Source organism: Nanorana parkeri, unplaced genomic scaffold (assembly GCF_000935625.1).
Source record: "Nanorana parkeri isolate BGI_ZX_2015 unplaced genomic scaffold, ASM93562v1 scaffold1851, whole genome shotgun sequence".
NCBI lineage: Eukaryota > Metazoa > Chordata > Amphibia > Anura > Dicroglossidae > Nanorana > Nanorana parkeri.
In genome coordinates this window covers 62,452-73,736 of record NW_017308119.1, presented here as the reverse complement: position 1 = coordinate 73,736, position 11,285 = coordinate 62,452, and the positions used below count along the sequence as shown (strand labels likewise).

Sequence of the window (11,285 nt, the reverse complement as noted above, 5' to 3'; positions counted from 1 at the left end):
TTCGATTTTCCAATGGTAAGGCCCCATTCACAAATGCGTGCACATACGCAAGGCGAGCATGCTCCCAGGAGAGACAGGTGCTGCATGTAATTGTGTGCAGTGGCCTGTACGGGGCGACGCAGCTGTACACAGACAATGCATGTATTTGGATGCAGACAGTGTCCAAGTACATGCAGCGGGACCTGCGCGGATGCCTGCGTGCAGCTGTGTGCAGTCGCGTCCTCCCATGGCGATGCACAGGCAGATGCACGCAATTACATGGGAGCAGGTCTCTGCAGGGGCGTGCACGCCTGTGTGAATGAGCCCTTACAGGAGAACTGTGAGGTGAAAGTTCGAGCCGACGTGTGACAATGAAACTGTCACACGTCGGCTCTATTGATCGGGAAGGGAGCGATCACACACCGGCGCTCGCTCACTTCTCGATCATCTCCCTGCAGAGAGTGGTCACTGCCCCTCCCCTTTCCCTGCAGGGATCCCCCCCCCCCCCGCTCCTCCAGTGCTGACTGGCAGAACGGACGGGGGAGGGGGCGGGCACAGCTGGCTCTGCCTCTAGATAGGCAGAGCCAGCTGTCACTCACGCAGCTGGGCGGATCCAGACAGTAATGTCGGGATCCGTCCCGGCTGCGGCGGTCTCAGTATAGCGCGAGCTGTGGCTCCCTATATACTGAGCTTAGGGTGAGGGGAGGACGCTAGTATATGTCCTCCTGTGCCCTTGAAGAGAACTATGGGGGAAAAACACTGACCCCATAGTTTTCCTTTAATGGGGCCAAAATCACGATCCTTTGCGACCGTAGTGACGAGGAAACTCAACGGATGAAAAATCTTCCACCAAGAGTTGGCGGGAAGCGGGGCACCGGACCCAGTTTTCTGGCTGGTTGGTGGAGTGTCTACGTGTCGCCCCATTGGCCTGGGTTTGGCAGCTACCCACAAAAACGGGGTTCTCCCCAAGTCCAGGGGTCACTTAGATCATGAACTTTGCCTGCAGTCAAGCAAATTGATTCTACAATTATCAGGAAGATGAGAAGAGAAATCCGACGCATTTCGAGGGTTCAACAATCCCCCTTTCTCAGGGCTTAAAGGGCGAGTTCACTTCCCAACAACATTTGAGAAAATGAACTTACCAGCATCCCAACCCCCCCCACCGCCACCTCTCCCTTCCCCGCTGTACATACCTGTGTGATCCCCCACCAACTGGTGCACGGGCACAGCCCTGCTGCATGTAATGAGCATAATGCTGGCCAATGGCGAGCACTCATTGGTCAGCACACAGTCACATGACCACACTGACCAATGAGAAGCACTCCTTACTTTCGGGACCTGGTCCCCGGCTAAGAGGTGCTTCTATTTGGTCAACATAATTCAAGGAATTTAATTCGCTCAGATAAGAGATAGAGGAAATTTTCCATTTGCAGTCAAGCAATAGGGAGCGCCGAAGCCACACTTCAAGAGTCCATGTAGGATGACGAGAGACAGCCACCGCGTTTCAGGGTCTCATCAATCCCCCTTCATCAGGGTTTAGGCAATCCATTGCACTCACTCAAACAGACTCAGAGGGTGGAAAGCGGTCTACTGTGGACACCGATTGGCTCTGATACACAAGCCCAGGCTCCCGAGTCCTTCTGAGCAGGCAGTGAGTGTCATCAATAGACCGCTTTCCAGCCTCTGAGTCCTTTTGAGCGAGTGCAATGGATTGCCTAAACCCTGATGAAGGGGGGTTGCGGAGACCCCCCAAAATGCATCGGGTGTCTCTCGTCATGAGATCATCACTCTTGGGGCAAATGGAGGCAGGCGCAGGAGACAGCTGGAGCAGCACAGACAAGGCACACCGACCATATCAGACGGTGCTTTCACTGCAGGATTGGGACAGATAAGTGCCAGTAATAAAAAGACGACACCAAAAACAAAGTGCCGCCAAGCCTCACTAATCCGAAATCCGTCCGGGAGTCGCACAGCGTTCACCGCGCAGAACCAGTCCGGCCGGTTGGTGAAGGCGGACATGCCTGAGCTGCCAAACCCAAATACTGAACCTTATTTACACTGCATGTTTACTCCCCCCCCTGCCCCCCTCCCCAGCAGCAGACAGGTATGAGAAGGGGAGGGACTCCTATATAAAGATCAAAGCAAAGAAACACGTCTGCTTTTATATTTCCAGCAAAGCCAGAGAAACAAAAGCTGGAAACCGATTGGCTGAATCTAATAATCCCAGCAGAAGATAAAATAAATACAGTCACAAAAGGTTTTTGGGTTTCCATTTGATTTTTAAATAACCCCCCTGCAGGTCAGGATAATGGAAGATTCCTGCAGTGCTTTGGCGCTGGAGCATCTTATTTTCCCCCCCCCCCCCCCCCTCATAGTTCTCCTTTAATTTTCTGTGTGTGTGGCAATGATGGGGGTTCAGCCAGCTGGAAGTAGAACATGAACGTGGAAATTAGGGCCCGTTCAGTGAGGGGTTTGGCTGGTATCCTCTGACGGAGCCCAAATGAAAATGTTTCATATTCAGAGGGGTGCTCAACCCAAAACTATTCACCTGGAAAAAAAATCCAGACTTGTGTCTGTAATTCAGAACAACTCCCTGGAAGTGACGCCTACAAATCCAACTCGGGACCACACACAATGCAACTGCTTCCCTGGAATGTATTGCTTTCAACTGACCCCAATGTAATCCAGGAGCCGAGAGCTGCAGGGGGGTGAAGGACCAGCATAGAGCTGCAGACACCCCCGGGACTCTCCTGCTGAGGAAACAGCAACGCGTTTTACTGAGTATCAATTTACAATTCTAAGAAAGGCCCTCGGAAACTTACTGAATTATTCCGCTCGACGGGCTCGCCCCGGACTCAAGATGGCGCCGGCTCGTCCAGCACCCTGTCCTCTCTGCAACTCTCCGACAGCCGTAACGAGCGGGAGCCGAAAAGGAGGTGGGAGCCAGGTGACCGCCAACCCGGCAAAATCCACGCCCAGACTGGACTCTGGGGGAGCGCAGATACGGCCTGGGGAGGGGGACGAGCGGTCTGGCCCTACTGTGCATGTGTGTGAGGAGATGAATAGCACCATTGAGGATTGTCCCACTGCTGATCGCCCCCTGCTGGACACTACCCTAGGGGACGTGCTTGTGTCTCTTGGGTGCTCCCTGCATAGAGATGTGCTTTTTGCTGCTGAGAAGGGATGTTGACGCCCTGGGAGACGGAGTCGTCCACGTCGAGGACAAGATGGGGGATTATGCGGAGGCCCATAACGATCTTCTCGTCTACCAACTGGCACAGTCAGGTTCTCCGTTGGGGATTAATGGCGGTTAAGATTGTACAGCGCTCCTGCACTTGTATCACGCTGCCGTTCAGAGGCGACACCCGGAGCTTTAGGAGAAGCTGCAGGCTCTCTACATCCGCGTCTTGTCACCGTACTGCTCTACAAAGATGGCGCCGGTGTAGTCGGCTGCCGTCACGACTGCTCTGCAGTCGTGTAAGCATTTCACTGCATATCATACTTGTACGATTGTGTATGTGACAAATAAAATCTATCTATCTACAATTCGTGACGTATTGCGGAAGGATGACACCATGCAAAGCGGACACAACGCACACAACGCACTGCAAAGCAAGATCTGGTTAGTGATCATTAGTGGCTGAAACAACGATCTTTGCACATTTTAGGGCACATGAGCCGCACAGTACACAAGTCTACACCCATAAAAAAAAAATACTGACAAAATCACCAAATTTAAATATCCCGAAAAATGCAAAATTATTAAAGGGTCAGTCCACACAAACAAGAATATTTCAGTGTTTAGAAGCTATGGCAGAATTAAACACCCGACAGTTTGTTTCTTTGTCTTTTGGATGAAATTATTTGTGTGATGTACACCCGCTGTGCCCATTATGAGGGGTTCCCACCATCCCTGTGCTGAGTTCCCGGGTCTGTACACCCGCTGTGCCCATTATGAGGGGCCCCACCATCCCTGTGCTGAGTTCCCGGGTCTGTACACCTGCTGTGCCCATTATGAGGAGCTCCCACCATCCCTGTGCTGAGTTCCCGGGTCTGTACACCCGCTGTGCCCATTATGAGGGGCCCCCACCATCCCTGTTGGATTTGTACATCTTATATGGAGAATGTAATAGGATCAGTTACCATCAGGGATGTGCGGGAACACCTAAAGGTAGACAGATCCAGGAAGTATGGGGGGAGATCTATGGCGGGGATTTGGTACTAAACATTAGGCACTTAGTGCAGAAAACGTCACTTTATATCTGAAATGTTACTTTTGGCTGGACGGACCCTTTACACATTCCCCTAGACAGGGCTGGGGAATGGCGGGGAGTCGGTGAGCACCGCGTTGTGAGCTTTGACCAGCTGAGGCTCATCTCTCCTCGCCAGTACCAGACTTCTCTATGAGCTTGTCCACCACAGAGCTAAACATCTCCACAAATAAGTTCAATTATAATGAAATCCCACTGCAATCGGCACCACGGGACAAAACAAAAACACCAATAGAATACCTTCGTGATGTCACGCTCGGTCAGTAACTGAGTGGTCAGATCGCTCTCCTCCGCACTGCGACCACTGCTCAAATAAAGCTGTCAAAATGGGATTACGAGAGGTTACATGAACACGGAGATGAAGGGGACATGCTGGGGACTCCACACAACTTTTACTTAGGGCTCACCGGTGAAATCTTACTCTCTCTGGAGTGAATGCTCCTATGGAGAATCCACCGTGGGGTGGGGTTGGGTTGGCCGTCGATATTGACACCAATTCCAACCCTCCATGGCTCCAACCAAAAAAAGTTGTGTAGAGTTCCCATTCAATAACACAAAGTGACAAGAGGTAGGAAAGGAGACACAGGAGGGGAGATTTATCAAAATAGGTGCCGGGTTCACCAAGAAACCAAAACGATACGTTTTACTTATTTGAAGGGTATTTCTAAACAAAATGAAAAAAAACTCTTAATAAATAAATAAAACCAGTATTAAATAATTAAAGAGGATGGTGTTATTTAGGGTTAAAAGAGAACTATGGGGTAAGTCTTTTTCCCCAATTGTCCCCCTCGGGGTCACAGGAGGACATGTACTAACCTCCTCCCGTGACCCAAACCTCAGCTCACTGTATACTGAGAGCGCCGCAGCCAGGACGGATCGTGACATTACTGTTGAGATCCGCCCAGCTGCGTGAGTGACAGCTGGCTCTGCCTATCTAGAGGCAGAGCCAGCTGTACCCGCCCCCTCCCCCGTCCGTTCCGCCAGTCAGCGCTGGAGGATGGGGGAGGGGAGGGGTAAATTTCAGTACAGAGACTCCCAACTAATTAGGACCTTTGTCCGTTTGGGGTCACGCTGCTCCTGTTGCGTATCGGGTGAATCTGCATCCTCCCCAGACAAAGAAGAGGGGTCAGGACTAAAACACACAACAAGGACATCAGAAGACATCAGCGTAACACACAATCAGCACACAACAAAAAGCGACAACCATCTGGTTTAATGTTGTTAAGATGTACAGACAGAAAATTGCCGCGTGCCCGAAATAAGCATATTAAAGTCTTTTCTTACATAATATCCGACATTTTGTTAGCAGCAGCGACAATGCAGTGAAAGCCCCACCCCTCCTCTAAATTGGAGCGCATCAATACGTTGACTTCAATCCACGGGAGCTTGTTGTATGTATTCCTTCAAAAGCCTTTAAATGATTTCGCCACTTTAAGTAGAGTATATCTAATAATTGCCACACAGCAGCTGAATGGAAGATCAGGCTTGCAATGGGAGTGGCTAACAGTAGGGGGAGGTCTCTGTGTGAGCTTACAGGAAGCAAACACTATACATTGGTACAATAAAGGAATCCCTGGGCCCTGGAAGTGTTGCGTTTGTGAAGGTCGCCCCCTTAGGCCCGCCTACTGGGAGGGGGCCGGGTAAGGGCACTACGACGCCTACCTTGCTGTTCTGGATGAGGCGGATGATGTGCTCGAAGCAGTTATTGCTGAGGAATATGGCCTGCAGCACCGGCCGATCGTGGCAGTTCAGCATCTCCGGGATGGCCCCTGAAATCAAGAGAAGAGACGTCAGTGGGGGAGACGACTGTTACATTGTTACAGAGCTCCGTTACATTGCTGTAAAGTCGCATTGCTGTAAGGTCGCATTGCCGTAAGGTCGCATTGCCGTAAGGTCGCATTGCTGTAAAGTCGCATTGTCGTCAAGTCGCATTGTCGTCAAGTCGCATTGTCGTCAAGTCGCATTGTTACAAAGCTAAAAAGTTACATTGCTGTAAAGTCGCATTGTTACAAAGCTAAAAAGTTACATTGCTGTAAAGTCGCATTGTTACAAAGCTAAAAAGTTAAAGTTACATTGTTTGTTTGAAAAAAAGGAGAAGTCCTTCGAGTTCAATGCACAGAAAAAAAATGAATAAATACATTGTAACATTTTTATACTTGAAGCGGAACTAAACATGGAAGGCAGAGGTGCCACATCCCATTCTATACATAGAAGAAGAACAAGAAGAAAACATTTTTTGGGCTTTTCAGGGGCCCAATGACATCGTCACCACACATACAGATCAAATCAAAGCATTTTATTACTTTGCATAGAACTCCAAAATGTCATTCTTAAGAATACAATATACATTTCTATAGCCCAGAGTCCCTCATAAGACGTCACACATCATCACCAAAATGTAAAGAGAACGCGTCTTCAGTCCATTACTACCAAACGCACGGCATCGGTCACGGCACAACGTATCCAGCGGTGAGATGTTAAAGAGACGGTATGCTACTATGGAATATTTATATTTACCATGATGCACTTTACTTTCTATCACTTAGATACTTCTAACCTTCTCCTGAGGAAGCTGCAGTAACACTGCGAACCGTGTAGAGGCCGTGTCACCCAGGTGATGATGGGCGAGGTGTCATTAGGACTATGGGCTATAGAAGTTTATATTGTATTTTGGAGTATTAAATTGCAACAAAATAAATTGAGAACCTCCGTATACAGAACCCCATAGCCACAGCTGACCCCTTCTCTGCACTCTCTACATTTCCCCAACACTCTTTTTTTTGTGAACTAGAGACAGACAGGAAACCACTAAATGGTAATTGTTACTCAGCCCCGGACATTATCTCCTCCTTGTGTTATATTTTTGGAACACAGATCCCACGTCTTCCCTTCATACTCAGCTGGCACCCAAAAGGTTCATTCTCATTCCCTCTCTTGCTCCCTCTCCCTCATTCCCTCTCTCTCATTCCCCCCCCCTCTTCAGCAGACTGATGAGCTCATGTCTCTTTTCACTCTGCTCTCTCCTCTTCTCCGCATGTTTCTTATTACCAAAAAAAAAAGCCCACCGGCACAGCCGATTGGCTCCCTGTGCTGCTTCTCCCTCCCTCGGTCTGAGCTCTGCTGAACAGGAACTGCAAGAGGCTCATACCAAGTCCTTACACTGACACTGCTTGCATTTAATAAATACATTTCATGATGTATTAAGGGGTGGGCAACCGCGGCACTCCAGCTGTGATGAACCTACAAGTCCCATCATGGCTCTAGCTCTGGGAGTCATGCCTGCGGTTGTCCGAGTCTTGCAATGCCTCATGGGACTTCTAGTTCCACAGCAGCCGGAGTGCCCAGGTTGCCTACCCTTGTATGAATGGATAGAGAGCTGCATTGGTTTGAGTGTCTTACACCCGCCTGGAGTTCAGCTTTCAGGATTCTGCCGGGAAGGAGCTCATCCACAGTACACGTCTATTGAATCATTCATTGTCTATTGAACATTGCGCCCCTCACAGGGGTGGCATTCCCTATCACACTGTTACATATTGCCTCGGACTTCTTCTTTCTGTTATCAGGATTACCCGGCATCCTCCCACTTGGGTACCAAATATCTAATGCACAGCGGGTGTCTGCAGACTTCTACACACAAAGGGTTCTGGAGACTGAAGAGCCGCACAATGGGTTAATAGTCCAGATATAGATTCATTCCAAGAACAAGTACATGGCTAGAAGAAAGAGCCGACTCGTGTCAGAGGCCAGACTTCACTCTAAAATTAGCTTAAAAATTCGGGATGCAGCGATACCGGTTTTACGGTATTGAGTAGGAGTACCGATACTTTGCTTGCGGTACTCACCAATACCGAGTACCGATACCTCCGCTGGCATGGAGCCGGCTTCCCGGGGCAATCAGGAAGCCGGGCGGTGGGTAATGACATGCCGCCCGGCTTCCCGATTGCCCCCGGAAGCCGGCTCCATGTTGTTTGGCCCGGCTTGATTGTGATTGGCTTCCCAGCCAACCAGCATCGACCAATCAGGGAGCTGGGTGCGAGTAATGACCTACCTCCCAACTTTATGATTGATCGGAAAGCCAACTCCATGCTAATTGTCTGGAAAGCCGGCTTTCCAGCCAATCAGAAAGCCGGGAGGCGGGTCATTACTCGCCACCCAGCTTCATTTTTGGTCGGGAAGCCGGTTTCCCGGCCAATCAGCAAGGAGCCAGCTGTTCGGCTCGATGCTGATAGGCCGGAAGGGCGCCTCCCCGGTGCATCAGCAAGGAGGCGGCTTCCTGGCCAATCAGAAAGCCGGGAGGTGGGTCATTACTCGCCACCCAGCTTCATTTTTGGTCGGGAAGCCGGTTTCCCGGCCAATCAGCAAGGAGCCAGCTGCTCGACCGTCTCGATGCTAATAGGCCGGAAGGCCGGCTCCCCGATGCATCAGCAGCGAGCAGGCTTCCTGGCCAATCAGGAAGCCGGGTCAGTACTCGCGGCCAGCTTCCTGATCGCAGCGGAAGCTGGCTCCATGTTCCCTTACGGCACTGCCAGTCAGAGGAAATCTTCCTCTGACCGGAAGTTTCGGTATTGGGGAAGGTATCGGACCATTTGGGCGAGCAATTGGCCAAATACTCGGTATCGGTGCATCCCTAATAAAAATGAAAACCATATATATGGACTGGACTGACTATTAGGAGAACCTTCCCTTCCTAAAACCCCACCACTCTGCTATGGAAAGCTCCAAGGAAATTGTGGAGAACCTTTGGTGTGTAGAAGCCGGCAGCCCAAAATCCAGACGCCCCATTTAAACACCTCTACAACATTATTGGACAGAAACGCCAATAGGATGATCCAAGGATGCCGCGCTTCCTTATCCATTCCTCCAAGCACTCAATGATTGGCATTCTGATCACCCCAATGATGCGATTCTCCCCCCCTCCCCCCAAGGCAGACAAGCACCCGGTACATACGCAGCATGTGGATCCGCAGTGTCAGGAGCCCCTCCTCCCAGTGTGGCCCCGCTAATCTTTCGGCGGAGTACAGGGGCCGGTCGCAGTTGAGGATCTTGAAGTAGCTGTCTAGGATGTGGCGGATGTCCACCCTCCTCTGGCTGGGGCTGCTGCTGTGCAGGATGTGGATCATGGAGATCAGACAGTTCAGAGCCAGCTGTACGATGTGCAGGTCCCGGGCGCCCTGAGCGACGCACCAACTCTGCAGGACCAGCATGAGGACCTCTACGGAGGACGGGCTGATGAGGAGGAGCGCGTTGGTCTACAAGAGAGGACGCAAAGGTTTTATCAAATGAAAACAAGCCGCATTATACTCTCCGCAACAACACACAATATATTGCCAAAAGTATTGGGCCCCTCCCCCTCCAAATCATGTGACTCAGGTGTTCCGTGACATTTCCTGGCTACTAAATATTCCGCCCGCCGTCACCTGTTACTGGGATTATAACAAAGTGGAAGCAACTGGGAACAACAGCAACTCAGCCAGGAAGTGGTCGGCCACGTCACATGACAGAGCGGGGTCAGCGCATGCTGAAGCGCACAGTGCGCAGAAGTCGCCAACTGTCTGCAGAGTCGATTGCTACAGATCTCCAAACTCCATGCGGCCTTCAGATTGGCACAACAACAGTGCGTAGAGAGCTCCATGGAACGGGTTTCCATGGCCGAGCAGCTGCATCCAAGCCGCACATCACCAAGTGCAATGCAAAGCGTGGGATGCCGCGGTGTAAAGCACGCCGCCACTGGACTCTAGAGAAGTGGAGACTGCTGATCAGTTGCTTGATTACACTCTGATGGCATTTAATCAAGCAACTGATCAGCTGACTGCACAGCTAATGTCTGCAGCACCCAATGTCCAGCAGTGATGGATGTCTACAGAGCTAGTGGAGATGTCTTCTTTTGTGTAACACTTGAGGTAGAGTGCTGTGTCATTTACAGAAGCCTTTGCTATACCCCCATGTAAGTCCCGCCCCCTCATTGCTTACCTTATATCCGGTAATAATGGCTCCGTAGAGGTGGACCAGGCGCAGTTTGACCAGTTCGGGCAGGCTGTCCCCATTGTGGAAGGCATCTAGTAGAAAACACAAGGAAGAGACAGGTCTACAGATCATCTAGAGTGACAACTCCTCATCAGTATAAGGAAGCAATGTATATTCTGTGACTGGGGTCTGATACCCGGCAATATGCCTGGGTGAGAAGCTGCTACAGGAAGATGCCAATCCCCCAACTACGGGGCAGGTTCTGGCGAAGAAAAGATTGGCCATCTCCGCTGTGGTGAAGATTCTCCTAACAGGTAACTTGGCACAAAAGCCGCTTCCACCCGGAGAACACTGCCCTGCGCTACTAATCCAACATGTGTTCAGGCACTGGGAGCTGGAGGGGGAGGGGTTTAGGCAGCTCATGGGAGGGTCAGCGTGTGGATTGGACGTCAGCACTGTGGGGGTTGGATAGTACAATGAGCAGGTCGGTGACACAGGAAGATGCAGAAGTGAACAGCGGGGTCACATGGTACTCATGTAGTGCTGCCTGGATCACAGGACTGTCTGAACAGAAGTACAAATGTGTATTGATCACTCTTCCCGGAACTTCCAGGAATGCTAAACAACCAGAACGCTGACCGGCGTACGGCTCGCTGAGGTCATATAACGGTTACCTTGGAAGAAGCTGCAGAATTCCGGGGAAAGGGACGCCGGGGAAAACTTGTATTTACTTTTCTCTTTCGCGCTTACAATTTCCCTGGAGAAGGAAAAAAAGTTGAGAGAATTTCCAGAAAGGAATACAACGAATCGGAACGTTTCATCATCATCAACCACCACCACCATCCTCGTCATCAACCACCACAATCGTCATCGTCACCATCATCATCATCATCATCAACCACCACAATCGTCATCGTCACCATCATCAACCACCACCACCATCCTCACCACCGTCGTCATCAACCACCACCGTCGTCGTCCTCACCATCATCAACCACCATCACCACCACCACCACCGTCATCAACCACCACCGTCACCATCATCACCCACCACCATCACCCCCCCCCACC

General features: G+C 50.7%; 1 protein-coding gene across 1 annotated transcript in view; it reads right to left on the bottom strand.

The window, feature by feature from the left end:
• The window catches only part of LOC108799900 (neurobeachin-like protein 2), a 104,045-nt gene that overhangs the window by 77,504 nt on the left and 15,256 nt on the right, over positions 1-11,285 (bottom strand). Inside the window, 5 exon segments of the mRNA XM_018571836.1 lie at positions 4,491-4,568; positions 5,913-6,019; positions 9,199-9,499; positions 10,221-10,306; positions 10,889-10,971. Of these exon segments, the coding sequence (XP_018427338.1) occupies positions 4,491-4,568; positions 5,913-6,019; positions 9,199-9,499; positions 10,221-10,306; positions 10,889-10,971 (655 nt within the window).